The sequence below is a fragment of the Ambystoma mexicanum genome, chromosome 1q (genome assembly GCF_040938575.1).
Source record: "Ambystoma mexicanum isolate Mex_15411 chromosome 1q, UKY_AmexF1_1, whole genome shotgun sequence".
Taxonomy (NCBI): Eukaryota; Metazoa; Chordata; class Amphibia; order Caudata; family Ambystomatidae; genus Ambystoma; species Ambystoma mexicanum.
Window position 1 is genome coordinate 131,065,150 of NC_090922.1, and position 20,575 is coordinate 131,085,724.

Consider the following 20,575-nt stretch of genomic DNA (forward strand, 5'->3'; position numbering starts at 1 on the left):
ACAAATTGACCAAAGCACTTGCAGAACCATCAGTAGTAGCACCCGTAAAAAATGCCAAGCCCATACCAACAACAGGGAAGAAATTTCACTAGGGAAAGCGGCGGAAGACGCCACCACAAAACAAGCAACATACATCGAGGAACAACCAGCCACAGAATGTGTATTAAAAGGTAGAGTAGAGGAGCTTAAAGAAGAAGGAAACAATGCACTTCCAATAGCAAAAATAATAGAGCTCCAAAAGAAGGTGCCACCACTAGAACAAGATCTATGTACAAAAAGGGGATGCATGCAGTCACCCACAGATCGTCTATGGAGGCAGGACAAGACAGGAAAGGTAGTAATGCCAGTAGAGTTGCTGCAAATATCATTCCAGCAATTACACTTTCCAGCCCACACCGCAAAACAGCAAATAGCTGCAGACATCCAGGAGGATTGGTTTAGCACGAACCTCCAACACCTTACTAAATTTACTATTGAATGCGTCACATGCCAAACATTGAATTGAGGAATGACTCTCAGGAAACCGCGAGGAACACTGCCCTGCCCCATCGGACCTTTCCATGAACTGCACATTGATTATACAGACATGGGAGAGAGGTGAAATGGGGCCAGATATTTGATAGTGGTGGTCTGTCACTTTTCAGGCTGGGTAGAGGCAGGGCCCTGCACCCACCCAGACGCAAAGTGTGCAGCAACATTTTTAGTAATATAAGTGTTCCCACGGTGGGGCATATGCGATGTCATATGCTCCAACAATGGGACACTACCTTTTCAAGGATGTGACAATATTATTGGGGAAAAAACCCATAAAATGTGTTCAATTTACCACGCTCAAGCGGATGGGCCGGTCGAGAAAATAAACGGCCTTCTCAAAAGTAGGTTGTCCAAACTGTGCCAAACCCTCAAAAAGAACTGCATCTATTGCCTTCCGCTGGCCTTATTCCAGCTGCGCACACAACCTAGTAAAGTCTACCACTTGTCCCCTCATGAAATAGTAACCGGTAGACGTAGGCAAACGCCATTATCCCCAGTAAGAAGGATGTCCGATGAAACAGTGTTAGGAGAGGGATTCAAGGAGTACCTCATGCTTCTCACAAGGCCAGTACAAGCAATTGCAAAACAAACAGGCCCACCATTCACCAGAGAAAGTGAACCAGATACATCAACTGCCTCAGCAGACAGCCCGACAAAAACGTTAATGCCTGGGGAACTGGTTTACGTTTGCAGTGTTGTAAGGATTATGCAGTAGTATATTGAACACCTTTACCAGTAAAGGTGAAGGGGCTGAAATATTGGATCCAACTGTCAGATGTCAGAAAAGCTCATGACAGTAACACCAGAAACAGTACAACAAAATGAACGTGAAGTAGCAATGCCTTAAAAAGGTACTGGGAAAGAAAGTAGAATTACAGCCAGACAAAGGCAGTACAGCATTTAAGAGATCCTTCTCTCCCTCTCTCCCTATCTCCCTGTCTCCCTGTCTCCCTGTCTCCCTCCTTCCCTCCCTCCCTCCCTCCCTCCCAGTGGACATCTCTGCCTCCCTCCTGGCCTCAACCTGACCTCAATATCCATCTCGACACTCCCTTGTTCCTCTTCTGTACTCTTCCATGACCTCTGCGACTCCCTTTCTATCCTCCCTCTAGCCCGACTCACTCTGCAGGGCACACACTTTATTTCTTCATCTCCTCTGACCTCCCCCTCCCCATCCCTCGGACACTCCTCTCTCCTCGAGTGATCACTCCCTCCTCTCCTCATCCTGCCCTCTCTGCCCCTCGCAGCCAAATCTACCCCAACACTGCCACCTACCTTCTAAGACATCTGGCCCATGAAGCGTGCGTCACAGCAGGCTTTCACCACCACCTTCTCTCCCCCCCCGCAACTCCCCCCTCAGGCTGGGTCACATCCTGACAGCCTTGTCCATACTCCACTCTTCCATTTCCGAGACTCGTGATGCTCTTGCCCCTCGCATGAGGATCTGTTTGAAGCCAAAAGCCAAGTGCAATTCTTGGTATGACTCTGACCTAGCTACACTTAAACGTAAGTGTAGGGTGGCTAAGAGGAAATGGAGGGCATCTTGTTCATCCTCTGACAAACTGGCCTGTCGCCTGCTCCAAATGCAATACCAACTCGGTCCACACTAAGAAAAGAGCCCACATCCAAGCCTGTGTCTGTGTGGCATCTAACAACTCGCCCGAACTCTAAAATCTGCAAGGAGCTGGCCAACCCTGTTGCAGTTTACCTCTCCTGTCACCTCCCAGGCCCTTTGCACAGCCCTTGCCTCTCACTTCATCTCAAAACCCCAGGACATCCTGTCCACCCTCTCCTCCCCTCCTCCCCTCCTCTGGTGAACTCTGACCCTCCTTCAGCCACCCCCCCACCCTCCTTCTCCTCCCTTTCCTCTTTTCTCCTGACAAGGTCACTAGAGAAGTCCGATCTATGAAGGTCACATCAAAAACAGGTTCATCCCTGTTCTTGTAAAACCATATAGGACCATATTGACACCCTCACTACTGCCCTGGTCGATTTATGCAACTCCTCCTTTGCCTCAGGAGCCTTCCCCTCCCCTCTGAAGCACTTTTTTGTGCACCTTCTCCTCAAGAAACCCACAGCTGATCCTTCTTGCCCAGCTAACTATCACCTAATTTCTATGTCTATTTCCCCTTTTCTGGGTACACTCCTGGAAAGGCTGGCCATCTGTCAGCTTAACCTCCACTCTGATTCTGTTGGCTGTCTCCACGACCATCATTCTGGCTTTAGAGTTGCCAGAACCTTGACTCTAGCATTCCCTCTGTACTCATCCTAGGGGTGTCAGGGTATTAGTTTTATGACGGTACGATAACCTTCTTGCCAAATTACGGTACATCATGGTTATCGTGATATAGCAGGTGGAGTTAACTAATCTTAACAAATATTTTCTAAAAAGGTCATAAATTGCCAGATTTATCATCACAAACAAAACCAGGCACCCAGGGCCAGAATTGGGATTTTCAACATACTTTCCAATGAAATGCCCCCCCTTGCTTCCACAAAACACGTGTGGAGAGGAGGAGGGGGGAGCCCTGCTGCGACTGGCAAAGCAAACTGAATAGCTTTTCTTAAGTGGACATTTAGGCTTTTAGCTCCCCCACTGGCTACTGGTGAAGATGATTATGTTGCCATCTTGATAGCCTGCCCGCCACAGATCAATGGAGGCTGATGGTAGTATACGCTTGTGCGAATACACACACGCGCACACATACACACAGTGTCTCTTTACGTTACAGCCTTTAGTTTACTTGCGGGCCAAAACGTGTTCAGTAATCAGACATGTTACCCTTTGGTATGGCAGCAGGGAATACCCACAGAGCTGAGTGACTTATTATATGTAAATTCAATGATAGAACCAGGGAAATCCCCCATTGTCATATGTTTAGCAAACATTATCCATTATAAATATATAAACCCCAAAGCCGCCATCCCAATGTAAACCCTTTTCCTTCTTGGCACTGTGTTTATTCTTCCTATTGCTAACATATTGATTTTGTGTCAAGCACGTGTGGTTTATTGAATGGCATTAAAAACTGCTCCAACTGAAACTACTTGGCAGACGCCACAACCAACAGTGCAAGACCAAGACTGCGCAGCACTTGCTTACTGAAGCCTTTCCAAATCAGATTGAAAAACGGTATAAACGGTATACTGGTATAAACAATGTGATGGTTATTATTGTTCAATTAAGCGGTTCACGGTATCTTTAACGTTATACCGTTGCATCCCTAACTCATCCTACTCCATCTCTCTTGTGCCTTCGACATGGTCAACCATACAATCCTGCTCAACCGTCTCCGTGACAACCTGGGCATCACCGATCTGGCTCTGGCCTGGCTGACCTCTTCCCTCTCTGATCGACCCTCCCAGGTCCAACTGGGGTCCTACCTTTCCTCTATCTCCCTCTCTACCTGCGGTGTTCCCCAGGGGCCCAACCTCTCACCCTCACTCTTTAACCAATATCTGGCAACTCTCGCCCACTGCAATGCTTATTTCTGCTCAAATTTCCAGTGCTATGCTGATGACACCCAACTCATTTTCAGGCTTCCCTCGGCCACCTCTTCTCCTTCTCGCATCTCCGACTGCCTATATGCCATTCAGGATTGGTGTGCCGCCAATGATCTATGCATGAATGCCAGCAAGACTGAGCTCCTCCTCATCGACACACCTTCACCCTCCTTTCCTGTCACTCTTTGGCCGGCCTCCCTTGGCCCTCCTCCTACCCCCACCTGCAAGGCCAAGAACCTTGGGGTAATCTTTGACTCCATGCTTTCCTTCTCTGCCCACATCTCTGGTGTCTCAAAAAAGTCAAACTTCCTACTGCACCTCCTCAGAGGTATTCTGCCTTTCATCTCCTTCCCCCAGAGGCTCACTGCCTCTCGAGCCCTGATTCTCTCAAGGTTGGACTATTGCAACAGCCTCTTTCTAAATATACCTGCCTCTACTCTCCGCCCTTTGCAACTTATCCAGAACAGGACTGCGAGACTTGTCCTTGGCCTCAAGCCCTGGGATCGTATCTCTCCAGCCCTGAAAGCTCTTCTCTGGCTCCCAGTGGCCGCAAGGATTGAATTCAAGATCCTCTGCATTGTCCACAAGGCTTTCTGGGACCTGGGTCCAAAATACCTACAGCTGTCCCTCAGTAAATAAGTTCCCTCTCAAGCCCTTCACTCCTCCGCCTCCAATTCCCCCAGGGTCAGCCGTTTTTTTAAGAAACAAGCTGGGGGTAGATCTCCGTCTTCGGCTGGGGCCTCCCTCTGGAACAGCCTCCTGCCCCTCTGAAACTTGAGGAGAACCACCTCCGGTTCTGGAAGCACCTCAAGACCTTCCTCTTTGCATCTGCCTTCTCTCCTCTACTCCCTTGTTGATATGTTCTGTATCGGCATCGTGCACCTGGTCTCCCTCAGTCTCTAGGGCCAAGGTACCTGCACACACTGCCACCCACCTGCAGTGCCTCCGGGCAATCCCTTGCACTGCGGTCTGTATTTGTAACCCTACAGTCCACCCCCTTTTCGTTTTCTGCACTTATACAGACACTCCCTGTCTGTTGCCTTATTCCTAGCACTTGCCGCTTGCTGGCTGCACTACCACTGTTTTTTGCCTTTTTGTTATTTATTCATGTTTTATTTACTTTCTTTGCTCAGCACTTTCCACCTCTCTCCCCCTCCCTTGCACTTACCCCTCTCCCTCTCCCATGCACTTTCGCATTCTCAATGTCACTGCGCCTAGTAAGATCGTTGTTTTTGTTCTGCCTTGTTTCCCACCCTTGCCTCATCGTGCTCTGAAACAATCGTGTACGAGCGTGATACAAATAAAATATCAATATCTTGATTGCGAAAGGGGTCTGCAAGAGCCACAATCTACCGGGTTTGTTAGGCTTCAATAATAGCACTATAATTGAGTCCCTTAATGACAGCTGCAAAATGCCTTTGTCGAGTGCCGCAATCGGCATTGCCAACAGGGAGGGCGTGATCTCTCCCATTAATTCTTTATAGAATTTGCCAAGGAAGCCATCCGCTCCTGGAGCCTTCCCTGATGGCAACCCTCTTATAGTATGTTCTAACTCCTATTTGGTTATGGGGACTTCTAGCCGGTCAGCTTCTTCAGCATCTAATCGTGGAAGATTTATCGGCTTCTTCCATTTCTGACTCGTGGGTTACTGATGTCCCTTCATATAGTGCCTTATAGAAATCATAAAAACATTGGTCCACATCCTGTTGCGTCTCACAGATCTCCTAATTTTTAGCGGTGACTGCTCGTATCATGTTCCGCTCTGTTTAATTTTTGTACAACCATGCTAGCAATCGTCCCAATTTGTCACCTTCGGCGTGTTGCCTTGTGAGATATTTCCTCTAACTCATTTTTCCTAATGTGTCCCAATGTACTAAGCACTCCTGTTGGAGGGCAACCATTTCACGGGCACTCTCACTAGGTAAATCTTGCTGCCCGTTCATGGCTTCTAATTTGATCTCTGCCTTACGCAAGTCCTTCTCTATTGCGGCTTGGACCCCCATTTGCTTTAGCAATCGCAGTCCCCCTAATCACCACCTTGAAGGCATCCCATAAAGTGCCTGCTGATTCTACAATGCCTGTGTTGTGCGCAAAACACTCCTTCACTCCTACCCTAAAATGTTCGCAAAATGCTCCGTCCTTTAGAGTCTCACTCCGGAGTCTCCATTTCGGGATGCGTGCTCTCGAACGGAGACCTGCCATGTAATCATCAACGGGGCATGATCTGACAACACCCTTGCTTTATATTCTGCCTCCTTTAATTCACCCAGTGTCCCCACTCCCGTAAAAATGTAATCCAATCTAGTGTGCATTTCCATTCCATGGTTATCTAATTTTCCCCCGCCCCACTTTAATCCCTTGTCCTTTTTTTCCTTTTTAAATTACACGTACTGTTTTGTTGCAACAATGGTTTCATTTTTTATCCTCTCCCTGCATACGCATTTTCTATTTCAAAATCTAAGAGGAGTAAGATAAATGCTATCAAAAAATGAGACTGAACAGAGGAGTCGAATAAATTCTGCATCAGCCAAGACTACCAATTGCTACAGTGCGTCTTCCTTGAAGACATTCCCACACCCCCTTAACTTCAGTGATTCGCTCTATATAGGCAAAGAGGTATTTCTAGGCTTTGCGTCCATCAGTTACAGCATGTACTTTATAGAGACATGTGAGAGCATAAACCCACTTTGGAGTGCATATGACAGCATAGGGGCAGGGGTTATGAGGCATTCATTAATTTTCTGCCCACAATTCAAAACTACATGAGCCAAGCATTTAAATGGACAACTCCGCTCTTGTCCTATCTCGCAAAATAGAGGCCACCATCAACTGATCTCAGCACAGTCCTGCAAGGTTCAATACTTCAGACAAAACCAGGTGCATGTGAGAAGCACGTCAGCAACCAAGGCATCCTGATTTACCACTACACGGAAGACAGGTAGAGAAGGTAAACTGTGCCAATAGCATCCATTGACTGAAATATTGCCTCTCTTCCCAGCCTGAATGTAAAGTGCCTCCTTGAAATTGAACCCTACAAAGACCATAGTTAATTCTTCTCAGGAGCTCAAACAATTGCACTAAAGGTCAAAACCATTCAGCAGTAATGAAACTCGACAGCTTAACATTCCACATTCTCTCCTTCACAAAGCAGCATGGATTCACCAATGACTAACATTGCACCATCAAGGTTCACATCACTAGACCACCATCTACCAGATTCCATGCTTCTGCAAAGTCATGCATCTCTGTCTCCGATTTCAGAAGCTCTGGTCTTCTCTCAGCTCGATGGCAGGGATGTTCTTCTCACAGGCAACCCAGTTGCCACCACCTTTGAATGCTGACCACAATGCTACTACCTTCCAGATCACAGGTGTGAAGAAATTCAATCACATAATACAACCATCAAAGAACTTCAATAGCTACCCGCCCAAATCTGCATCAGCTCTAAAACGGTGTACATCACCTGCAAGACAATAATGGCCTAAACGTCCAAAAAACTCACCATCACTGGATGTTAACAGCACTCAAAGTCAAGACAAGGCAAATGAACAAGCAATACAAAAAAGGAGAACAGATCTGCTACACACACAGAGGCTTTGGAAAAGATGCCCAACACACAGTATATTGGTTCCATCCCTCCTGCACTTTAGGGAGTACCTGAAGTCCTTGTTGAATGTGGATGTCTTTATTGCAAACTTGTGCCCTATTAATTCTGGCCACTACAACTCCCCCTCCATACACCGAATATCCGGATCTTACCCTATTCTACAGTGCTCAATTGCCCATCGGTGACGTACGTGTTCATGCATTCATGAAGTATTCTTAGAGAGAAGGACATGTACCCTATGCTTTGGGTACTTCATATTATGTTGATTTATATGAACATAGTGTTCGGATGGACAACCCCTGAACATCTTCTGACTGCATTTTAGAATACAGAAAATGCTGTCCAATTAGTAATATTTATTGTAAGCTTTTAGACAAATATATTTGATCCTTCAATGGGGTTATAATGGCCATTTATATTATTTTGTTTTGTTAATTTGCATTTATATAGCGTCTTATGTACCATTGGTATGATCAAAACGGATTCATATACACTTTTCTGTTCAGAGGCTTGTTGGTGTATATGTATCACTAATATATGTTACTGATGCTTTAAACATGCCCAAAAGATGGAAAATCATTTTCTTTCACTGTGCAGTCAGTATGGGATACCTTATGATTTTAATGAGCTCACTCATGTTGACATGATCAGGAACCAGAAACTTGGTTTTGTCCAGCACCGGAAGCTGTTTTTCCCCTTTGTATCTTTCAATGATCACCTAGAGATAATAGAAGACACATGGTTATGTAAATTACAAATCAGAAAAATACCCTCTGCAACATGCTGCCTAACCAAATATGCGTGCAGGATATTGGGAACACCATTTAAACATGTTCACAGCATGCCCTATTTTGCTTTTGAAGAGTTTTGTTTCACTTATAGTGAAACAATGACATTAAAAAGGGCGTTTCTGGGTAGGCCCTCAACCAAACACAAACACCAATGAAAGGCGGAACTGCCAGTCCCCTGAACTGTTATAAAGGACCAATAAGCAAAAAAAGGGGAGAAAAAAAAAAGAAATTGCAGAACTATACGACTTACCTGTAAAGGAATAAAATGCTAGAAAATGTCACTATTTCATGTGCCCCTGGGTGGCTCTCTAGCCGCTGGCATCTACTTGGGCTACTTTGGCGACCATGATGAAAAGGGCCATGACCCCCACAACACACACAAGGTCAAGATGCATGCCTACCCAGAATTGCGTTCCAGACTCAATCAGGAGCTTGTTGTTTCCAGCAGCTTGTGAGTATTAGCAAACATGTCGGATTGTCGAAGGGTCCATTCCTGCATTTTCTCCTGGTTCCACCATCTCCTTTAGGCTCTGACTGTCCTATTGGGGATTCCTTTATTTTATTTTGATTTCCCTGGTCTGGTTTTTCGGTTTCAATTTGTCTCCCTATTTGAGAGAGGGTATGCCCAGATGTGGGTCCCTTAGTCGCTGCGCCATAGGAAACCAAGCTGCACCTCACTGAAGAGCCCCAACAAGGCCGAAACATGTTTGGGGTTGCTTGCGTTTCCATGCAGAGGGGACCTGGCCTTGCAGTTCGGGCAGGGCTGCTCCCATTTATTTTATTTATTGTTTGCTTGTTAGGCGCTTATACAGCAAGTAAAATACTGTTTCAAAGCGCCCATACGGCGATGGGAGGGAACAATGGAGTGAAACACATTACAAAATACAATATTTAAGAGCCGTAGGAGGTAAAAGTAAAAAGGACAAACCTACTATGCCCTGTGAGTATTCAGAACGTGCAAGTGCAGCAAGGAAGAGGGCAGAGGGGTAAGACCGAGCACATGGCTCAACCATGATTCTTGAGTGCTACACGGCCAGAGCCATGTTACGTGTAGGTGAGAACCTCCGGAGCACAGGGTGTGCCAATGCAAGTGCGGAGGGTAGACAGCAGCTGGGCCGATTGAGTGTGGGAGATCAGGGACCCAAGGATGCATAAAGGCCCCGGCACCAATCACAGCAACTGTGGGATTAGCAGAGAAGAGTGGAAGGGACGGAGGAGGTAAAGAGCAAAGTCTTATGGAGCTTCAGGAATTTAAGAAAGTCCTGATCAAGGCGCAAAGGGAGGAGGGAGGCGATTCCATAGGATGGACCCAGCTGAGGAAAGCGAACAACCACCCACCCTCTGTTTAGCAAAATGGTTTACACACAGAGTTGGTGCCAGAGGAACGTAGTGGTCTAGAGGGAGAGTATTTAGTAAGATAAAGTTGATACCCAGGCCCAGACAGGCTTGTGGATGATGCAGAGGGATATGAATTTAATCTATGTAGTAACCGGGAGCCATTGAAGACTGTTTAGGGCAGGAGAGATGGAGTCCCTGGGCTTAAGGCCAAGGATAAATCTTGCTGCCCTATTCTGGATTAGCTGGAGGGGCACAGGGTGGAAGAAGGTAGATTCAGGAGGAGGCTATTACAACCCTAGAGAGAACCAGGGCTCGGGTAACATTGAGCCTGTGGGGGAAGTGAGAAAGGGAGAATTCCATTGAGAAGGAAGAGCTGAAAGTGGAACTTCTTAGCAATGTCCCGAACGTGAGGGAGGAAGGAGAGAGAGGAGTCGAAGAAGACTCCAAGGTTTTTGGCTTCAGAAGAAGGAGCAGGGGGAAAGCCCAAGGAGGAAGGCCACATTGAATGGAAGGAGGGAGCAGGGGTCCCGATGGGAAGGATCTCAGTTTTACAGGCGTTGAGGCAGAGATCGTTGGAGATGCACCACGACTGGATGGCAGATAGGCAATGCGGGATGATGGAGGGTGCAAGAGGGTCAGCAGGAAGTTGAAAAAGAACCGTGTGTCCTCTGCGTAACACTGGATGTTGGAGAAGAAGGAGCTAAGGCGTGCAAGCAGAGCAAGGTAGATGTTAAAGATTGTTTGCAGTACCCAACTATGGCTGGACCCCTTTTGAAATGGCGCAGACGGGCTAAAAAACGGTGGTGTGGAAGGTTGCCCAGAGCAATGCCAGTGGTTCAGATGGATTCAAAACCATTCACCAATCATTTTTTTGGGGTTCTGGTTTTACCTCCAGCATTTCCTGGTGACTTCTGCTAAACTGTCCAACCCTATGCGGTCTACTTCATACGGCGATACCATCTGCCGTAGGATTCCAACACTGATTTCAGAGTCCTGAGATTTTCCAGCTGTACGCTTTTTCCTCCAGAAAGATAATGATATTCCCTGATTTCTAGGGTATCCAGCTTCACCATTCAACATCTCTCAAGAAGGACCAGTCATACCAGTCTATCACCCATCGACGTCCTACGAGCAGGAAGGGCTGGTTGCTGATAGAGAAGTGGGTTGATGAAATAAAGAATCTTCGCATTGAGGAATTCTTTTTAAAAATAGACCATTCCTTTTTAACATAACATTGGCGTCATGTGAGGCACAGCAAAACTTGCATGGCTGTATTTACTTCAAAATTAAGAGCCCTTTATATTGTATATGGTCGAGGGAACAGACATTCTCCCATGAAAGGGTACAAAGTGTAAGTAACTGAAAATATTTGTACGGCTCCATGAAACTGGGAATGTGGATTCAGCACAAGAGCAAAAAGAAATAAATTACAGGAACCGTTCGGTTTGCTTTACTTCAACAAATAAATGTTACGGTGTACTCTTGAATATTATTAGGTTTTTTATTGAGAGCGGATTTAGTTTCGGTTAGCAACTGAGTGTTTTACAATCATAGGGCTGTTACTAAGGTCCAGATCTAACACTGCCAAGGGGGGGACGCACGTATCAATTACGCAAGTAACGTGGTTATGTCAAGGATGACGTGGTGGGTAGCATCGGGGTGAGGATGTCATTGAACCTGGTGCGGCTTGCATAAAATGAAATAGAAGCAGGGACAGTGCGAGAAGCCCAGGGTCAAGGAGGGGTGGGTGCTTCGGGGACAGTATGGGTAGTTGTATAGAGCAGGCACAGGGTGGGGATGCTAGATGTCGTAAGGGGGGCTTAGGGTATTTGAGTTTTCTTTGAGCACCTTGTGAACAGTAGAGACGCCATTTTGTTTACAGGCTAATGTTAAAAAAGCATTTCTCGCAAATGGCTCATAAGAAAAGTGCTGCAGGCCCGTGTGGGACTAGCAGAAATTATTATCCGAACATTCAGCAGAAACAGCATGCTGAAAAGTTACACGGCTGCAGGTTCCCAGGGGAACGCAGCCACAGCCAAGTCACTATAAGAGATACTTTTGAGGCCAATGAGCTAGCCCCCTGGGTGTGCGAGAATTGGCAGAGAAACAGAAATTAAATACTGTTAATTAAATTCCAGCCACGGTGTGGTATCATTTTTTCAGACCACACTTGGCAGCAAGAGAGGGAGCTGGGAGGCTAGAGCATTGTGGTGGGGGCTCTGGGACACAGGACAGGGGGGCCAATCAGCAGAGAGGTTTGGTGTCCCTAGGGCGCAACATTGTACATTGTCCTCGCTGATGTCCGCAGGGCACACCATTAATCAGACTCAGACTCAGTGTAAATGTCCGGCCCATTGCCTTCTCAAGCTATTCTCTACATGACCAAAAAATGGCAAACAAATGTTTTCGAATGGTCAGCACAATCTAGTAATCTAGGGACGGTGTGTGAAGGGTTGTGACGTCACGAGGGGTATTAGTGCAACTGTGGCCAAAAATGGTATTATCCAATTAGGATCATTCAAAATATATCTGGATATAGGCAACTGATGTAGTCCCACCAATCAGTGCCTGTGACCTGCCTTAAAAACGTAACCAAAATGTTGTATGATAATTTGAAAACTTTTGCATAAAAAGTTCAGTCGCAATGGGTGGTGTTGACAACTCACTTAATTCAGTTCAGTTCCACAGGGCTGTCTCAACTGTACTTGCCAGCTGTGGGGTCCAATACATTTGAGTTACTTCTTGCTTAGTGTACGCTCCCTTTAATATTTGGATTTCTTTTTCTTCTCTTGGATTACTTCTGTCGGAGGTTACCTGGTACATTTTGGAGGCTCCAGCGAGTGAGCTGAGGGTATTCTGGCCACACTCCTGGGAGCGTGGGGAATGCGGACTGAGACCAGTTCGAAGTGTACTAACGAGGAGGCCCAGCAGATGCCAAGTTCGCAACGGTCTGCCTGGTCCTGAGCGCCACCCGCGCTCAGGTGGGGGTGCATGCTGTGAGGGGATGACTCAGTGCCGAGAGTGCTCGAGGATCTCTACTGAAATGGGACAGCCGACCCAGCCCTTTAAGACGAGGTAGCAATACCTTGAGATCAATGGGGATGCAACATCAATAATCAAAACGACTCAAGAGGTTGACAAAGTTGACTTTTATTATCAATTATCTAAAACAGGGAGTACAATGGACATCTGATAGCATGGACTCTCAATGCATTACATAAAAACATCATACTCCTAGTAAAAACCTGTTATTGATGACATAACCTACGTACTTACTAGCGTCATCCTACGTGGCAAACTACAAAAACCTAGTGGCAAATGTGATAGGCTTAGAGGGACCATCTAGGTATATGTTCCATACTAGTATAGAAGGTGATTGGCTCCTTAACATCAGGTGGGACTACTAAGGCCATCCTTCAAACAAGTCACTATGAACGTCACTAAATACACGACATCCCATTGGTTACACAAACTATAGGGCTCTTAATCACGCGGACCCCTACCATTGGTTGGCACTCTTACATTTGTCAGTACTTTTACACCCACGTTAGCAGCACGCAGGCTGGACTTCCAGGTGCTGGTGAGCTGGTCATAACCATAGCTTCCCACCAACTAGCATATCATCCATCATCACCTAAGTGGTCTGCACGTCAATTAAGTCTTTGAACTTGGCCTTAGAAATGTTCTTAGCCCTGGAGAATACAGGGGAGTAGAGGCACACTCTGCCTCTCTGCGTAGGTGTAGTTTGTCATGTTTATCCAAGTTCATTCCTTCACGTGACTGAAGACCACAAATTTGAGCTCTGGTGCATTTAAAATACTACTATTTAATGAAACTGACGTCTTCCTTGTTTTCGTTCATGCCTTCTGAACAGGAGTTTCATTCTTTCACACGATTTTAACTAATGTCTGCTCAACCCTGTCCGATAAGACCTTGGCTTCTTGGGGCTGGTCCAGCCTCGCCTTTCTGAGATTCATTTCTGTAATTTTGTTGTTTTTCAACTGCGACACACTGGAAAAGGCCTTCCTTCTCTGGTCCAGCTCTGCTATAATACGTCGTCGAAACATGCATTCCTTACTAGATTCCTATATATGTATATGTTGGCGCATGCAGCAATCTATTCACTACATAGCTAGCCTCAAGAATACTTTGTCTGCTTACATTTTTTTGCATCTGTACACATGTAAAATGACTGGATATCTTCATCGTTTCTGTAGCATATGTTTCTTCATCTTGAGCCAGCGATGTCACTTATCTTTGATGCTTTCTTGATGCCTTATAGAATACCTACATCCTCTTGTCTCTGCATCTCTTCTTAGTGCAACAGTATTACTTTGTTGTGACAACACCATTGGTCCTGTATCTTCTGGGATTTCATTCAAATGACCATCATACTGTCTCGTATGCAGGTATGGCTTTCTCAATGGGAACCTTGCCTCCAGGGTTCTCCTTGGTATGGGTATTTTCACTAGTACTGCACGCGTCTCAAACTCTGGTTCCCAACATATATGCAATATGGGGGAGTTGGTTGAGGTGGGGGTACTTGGCTCCTTCTCTTCACTACTGTACCTGAGTGTACCCTGGCATGAATGAATAATGCCCTGCATGGGCAAATGCAGCAGGGGCTTTTAATGGTCATTGTCGTGGGGATTGGGGGGGGGGATAGTAGGGACTGGTCCCAGACCCACAGAAACAGTATAGGAAGAATGGGGGTAGCTAGTACTGCAAAAGGCGGAGCTGCCCCATGCCATGAAAACAGTTGCCCCAGTAATAGAAAGGCAGGGGAGGCACGCAGTATGTACCATGGCAGAGCATGGACGGAGAACTTAATCTATAGCCTGCCATCCCTTGCAGCAAAAGTCAGCAAATGGATACATACTCTTGAAAAAGACAGCAGGTATGGCGATCAGCGATATGAACAGCCTATTCACAGCCATAAAGGGCAAAAAGAGGGGACAAAATATAGGAACTTGCCAGCTATAATGGGGTAAAATTGAGTAGTAACACACACCAGTGAACCCTTTAGCAACTGCACACGTGTGGAAAGTATTAAGGACTATGTATCCAGACATCAGACATGGGGGCCATTTTGGCTACCAAAATTAAGTCAGACGAGAACCCTACACAAAAGATACACGAGATGTGCACATTAGAAACACGACAATCATGGGACGTGTACATACAAATATTCTATCACATACTAGCCAGAGGACTCCCCTCAGACGTGCATACTTCCCTAAGAAAATGTCATAGGGATTGAGGCAAAGGGATGACCAGAAATACAGTCCACGATGGTACATTTTTGAAAGAGTAAACAAGAAAGAGAAGGAAGGAGGTGGCAGAAAATGCAATTAAGGCAGAGGTAAAATTGTTGGAGTAAAATAGCCAAGGAAGGGGCTGTACTCCCCAACATTGTCCCAGGACAGCTCAAAGTTTCCCCCGTTCAGCAGTGGGCAGGGGGGTTCACAGAAGGGGTGTGCCACATGGAGCAGTGCATCCAAAGCAAGGAGGGGTTCCAGCAGCAGGGAGGGTATCAGTAAGAGGGATATTACCAGCAAAGGGGGGAGGGGAATATTACCCACAGACGGATACTATCAACAAGGTAGAGGATACTCACAGAGAGGGGGAGGGTTTGGATATGGTGGAGCAGAATCCAGATTTGGAGGACCAGGATTTATATGTGGGCAGAGGGGACACTTGCACGAAAGTGTCCATATGGACAACATCAAAGTATGGCCAAGATGGTCCACAGGGATATGTGCAACCCATGCAGAAACAGGAGCAGCCTATACAAGCACAAATATATGCGCAGGGGGACAGTACATTGCTAGCCCAGAATACAGTACCACATTACTCGGAAGTGAAAGTTCTTGGATGCAACCGTTTCCCTTTCCAGGACAAGGCGCAAATACCCAATAGGTCAGCCCACAGAAGACATGTGCTTGCCCAATGAGGAGCCTGTGGTAGCAGTGAAGATTGGACAAAAAGATTACTAATTTTTGGTCGATACAGGAGCCACCAAATCCAGCATTAAGGAGGCTGTCTTTCCCCTGCCGGACAAAGTAATGGGCCCACAGGGGTTTTCTGGGGCCGTTGTAACTGTTGCTATAACGAAGATTTACCACTCATAATAGGCACACAGCATATATTAGTGCCCATATTGTAGTCAAAAGACACTCCCATCAATATATTAGGAAGGGACACAATGAGCAAATTAAATATGAGAATTTCAATTTCAGAGAAGGGCATAGTATTCTCGACACACAGTATCTTTTAGGAACGGGTCACAGCCATCATGCAAGCATGTTGCACACACAGGTGTTTACACGGGTCACTACGCCACCCCAAGGTATTTCTAAATGGGGTACAGAATTTATGTTTAGACTAGCACTAAACCAAGAAATAGCACCAGTAACAACACTCACAATACATTTGGAAGCAGCACTTAAGAGGAAGGACATGGACATTTTGTGTGGGACAGATGAAGAGAATACAGTGGAATATGGTCCTCTGCATTGACCCAACATCAAAACTGACAGACTTGACGAACAGCTCAGCTGTTCTCAGAGGACAAAGAGGAGGGGGAAAAGATATTTCATATATGCATTCCATGGCAGGTAGACAGAGGAGAGACAGGTCCCCCACAGGATGCAGATAGTGAGCAAGGCATCAACTCACTTATGGGAAGACTTGAAAAAAAGCACCATTGCCCCCATGATGTAGGGTTGCTGAAGGGAGCAGGGGTGGTCTGCATACATTTGAAGGAAGGGGCAGCTGCTACCACGATTTAAACAATACCCACTATCAAGTGAGGCAGACAAGAGTATATATGACACTCCTCACACACTGGCGACAGGCATTATAAAAACATCAGAATTCCCATGTAACACAGCTATCTAACCTGTCAAGAAATCAAAAGGCGGGGCCTGGAGATTCATTCAGGATCCCCGCCCCTTGAACAATGTGGTGAGGCTGAATTTCCACTTGTACCAAACCAAGCCAGAATATTATGCAATATACCTACAGAACCAACATGCTTCACAGTCATTGGGATCATTATGTGTTTGCCAGTAAGCAGCCGGTAGTACCAGCAGCTTACCAGCAAACTCAGCTTACCGTTTCCATGGATATTACAGGTGGATGAATAACAGTAAGTTCCCATTTTCATGGAGTCACATTGGACTCCATGGGATGGGAACCACTGAATCACTGGCACTGCTATTAACTATTAATTAAATTAATTAAAAATTTAAAGCAGAAAATGGCATATCTCGGGTTGGCAGATGCATGGCGCAACGTCAACAGCAAACAGAAAAGCTATACATATTACTCACATGTACACAATACGGCCTCAAGAATAGATTATCTATGGGTCTCAATGGGTCTTCTCAGGAAAATAAAACAGGCAGAGATAGATCCTATAACACTCTCAGATCATGCCCCCTTGTGGGCGTCCATAAACTGGTCTAAAAATCACCCCCGGCTATGGACCTGGCGCCTCCCAGAGGACATAATTAGGGATCAGGTAATGGGACAGACGCTCAGAGAACACATCATACACTACCTGGCTAGCAATGACCTCTCGGAAACCAACAAGTGCACATTATGGTACGCCCTAAAGGCGGTAACAAGGGGACACCTAATAGCACTCAAAGCACAGAGAGAGAAAATGAACCACCAATGGGAAAAGGAACTAGAAGCAAACATAGGGGCGATCCAAGCCAAACTGATTCAGACCCCAACCAGAAAACACTCACGCGAACATTAAGACACGTCCAAGGGCAGTTGGAAGCACTCCGCACAAAAAAAGCGGAGAGGGCTCTCCTCCACACAAAACACTGGTATTACGTGAAGGCGAACAAAGCCGACAAATTCTTAGCAAGACAACTGAAAGGCAAGCAGCAGGCACAGACAATACGGGCTTTAAAAGACGAGTCAGGCCAGCTCAGACCTCTGAGATAGGACAGATATTTCAAAGATTTAATCAAAAACTGTACTCCACGGATCTCCCGAGAAAGGAACAGCAAGAAGCCTTTCTCGCAGGAGTGCAGCTCCCCTTACTAGAAGAGGAAATGAAGCAAACACTAGAAAAGGAAATCACTATAGAAGAAGTCTATGCAGCTATTCAGTCCCTGCCGAAAAACAAAGCCCCCGGCCCGGACGGATATACTGCTATCGTTTATAAGACATACAAAGATATCCTCGCCCCGCCACTCACATCCACGTTTAAGGGCAAGGGAACCGTGACCCCAACCATGAACGAGGCAAAAGTGTTAGTGTTCCATAAAAAGGGGACGGAAGAACAACTCCCAAGCGCATTTCGCCCGAAAGCCTTAATCAACTTAGATGCAAAGCTGTATACTAAGATTTTAGCAGCAAGACTGGCACCACTCCTCCCTAAATTGATTCACCAGGACCAATCCAGATTCGTCCTAAATAGGCAAACTCACAATAACATACGTAGAGTTCTGCATCTAGTTGAAAAGATCAGAATCAAACAGTCCCCAGCAGCATTGGTAGCCCTGGACGCGGAGAAAGCGTTTGTTCGAGTAGAATGGTCATTCCTATTTCGGGTAATAAGGAAAATGGGGATGGGTGAGGGTGTAACGCTCACCTGGTTCCCACGGGGGCGCTGGTCTAGTCTGGATTGCTGTGGCCTCTTCTAGCGTGATGCGCAGGACCCGGAACACCGATTGGACAGGACCTCCAAATCGTGTTTGCCTGGCCCGAAGGAATATCCTTCTGCAGATGAGAAAGGGGATTAACAGTCTGCAGAATAGTGTGCTAGCTCCCCCCTGTCCCCCTTCCCCCTTCGTTCCTCTCTAACTTCCTCCAAACCCCGGTTTAAGCTCACCTTATGGTTTGGAAGGATGAACTCTCCATCCTGCTTCTGGTGCAGGGGCGCGTGTTCGTCCAGTTACTTCACTGGTTTTCAGAATGGCGCTGGCAAAATCCACTTGACTTTCCTGAGCGATGCGCCGTATGTATGAAAGTTCAAAGTTCAAGTGAGGCCCCCTTTATGTTGTCTTTCTAACCTGTGATCTGTCCTTTATTTCAGGTGCAGAATGAAGGCGATGCGTCGAGGGGTTAAACTGCCAGGGTGAGTAGTGATGAGGGTGATCCCTCTAAATGTCCTTATCATTCCCCAGAAATGTCTCTTGTCCTTTCCCCATAGGGGCCGGGGTACGGTACCTGCCAACGGGGCGGTGCCGACCCGAAATGTGGAAGAAAAGCCAGTAAGTATTATGGCTGTTAATCAGGCTTTCCTTCTGTGTTCCTTCTGCTCACCTTTTGTTTCTTCCTCTCTCCCCTAGGTGCAGAGATGTGGCGTCCGATGCTGACAGCTGCGATGGAGCCGGGAGATGTCTCGAGGACAGGTGAGTAAAGCGTGGCGCTGCAGCGAGCAACGCAATGCTTTTAAATGGAAGTCTTTCTTCAGGGATGCTGGCGAGAAAATTCCGGATGCAGGTAAGAAGTTTGAAATAGTCCTTGGTTTTCACCTTTCTCTTCTCTTCCTTCCTTGCAGGTCTTCCAGGTTCGAGGCGGGCGTGGCTGGAGTCCAGGAGCAGGAGCAGACACGGTGAGCGTTAAGCTGCAGGAAGCAGAACAACGCGAAGCATGAGCTGCTGTCTGGGCTTGGCTTAAATAGCCTCCAAAGAAGTCCCAGGTATGTATCCTTCCCCAACTAGGTATGTATCCTTCCCTGGCCACGCCCGAGTGAAAAAATAGTCCCTATGAAAAAATAGTCCCTTTCAGGTCTCAGGGAGACCTGAAGCGTGCAGCATGGTCTGCATCAGGTAAGTGCACAAAACACCTCCCTTTATGAGCCTGGCGCCAAAGGCGCCAGGACTGAGTCCAAAGAGCCCCTATAAGGGGCCGCTGGGCTTTTACCCGAGGGCATGATGCCTGCTTCCGGGGGTGCTGTGCCTGGCCTGGTGCTCCGGGGGTAGGCATCATGACAGAGGGGTATATAGATATGGTTCGCGCCAACTACAACTCTCCGTCAATAAGGATAGCGGTAAATGGAGGTTTATCGGAAACAGTATATCTAGAAAGAGGAACAAAACAAGGGTATCCGCTCTCCCCCTCCTGTATGCAATTTACTTAGAACCCCTGCTGGCAAAAATTATGGAACTACCGGAGGTAAAGGGTATAGAGATGGCAGGACAGCCGCATAAAGCGGTTGCGTATGCAGACGACATGCTAGTGGTACTAGGGGACCCAGGGAAGTCGCTCCCACATTTAATGGGAGTCATAGAAACGTTTGGAGAGATTTCGGGGCTAAGAATAAATAGGCAAACATCGGAAATACTGATCCTGGCAGGGAATAGAGAAGAAATCCAAGCAATTGCAACGGAATACCAACTGAAAATAGCGACCACGGGAATTAAATATTTGGGAATCACGCTCACCGGGAAATTGGAGGAACTATATTCCCATAATTATCCACAACTCCTAGCAAACATTAAAAAAGACCTGCTAAAATGGAACCCATTAACAATCTCTTGGTGGGGTAGAATTACAGCGGTGAAAAGGACGATACCCCCGAAAATAATGTACATATTCCAAGCCCTCCCGATAAGACCCCCACCCCTCCCGCGTTCTTCAAGGCACTCAGGAAGTTGGTCTCAAATTATGTATGGCAGAACCAAACCCCGAGAGTGTCAAACGCGGTTCTGGCGGCACACAGAAGGGAGGAGGGGTGTGCCCTGCCACATTTTAAGAAATACTATGAAGCTGCCCAGCTCTGGGTGTTGAAGGAATGAATCCTGGAAAAGGGGGGGGGAAATCTGGGAGATGCAGG

The 20,575-nt window shown here is 46.6% G+C and overlaps 1 protein-coding gene across 1 annotated transcript in view; it reads right to left on the reverse strand.

Annotated features, from left to right (window-relative positions):
- Positions 1-20,575, reverse strand: part of MAP1LC3B (microtubule associated protein 1 light chain 3 beta) — a 106,977-nt gene that overhangs the window by 41,305 nt on the left and 45,097 nt on the right. Inside the window, exon 3 of the mRNA XM_069636190.1 lies at positions 8,254-8,360. Within this exon, the coding sequence (XP_069492291.1) occupies positions 8,254-8,360 (107 nt within the window). The remainder of the gene's footprint in view (positions 1-8,253; positions 8,361-20,575) is intronic.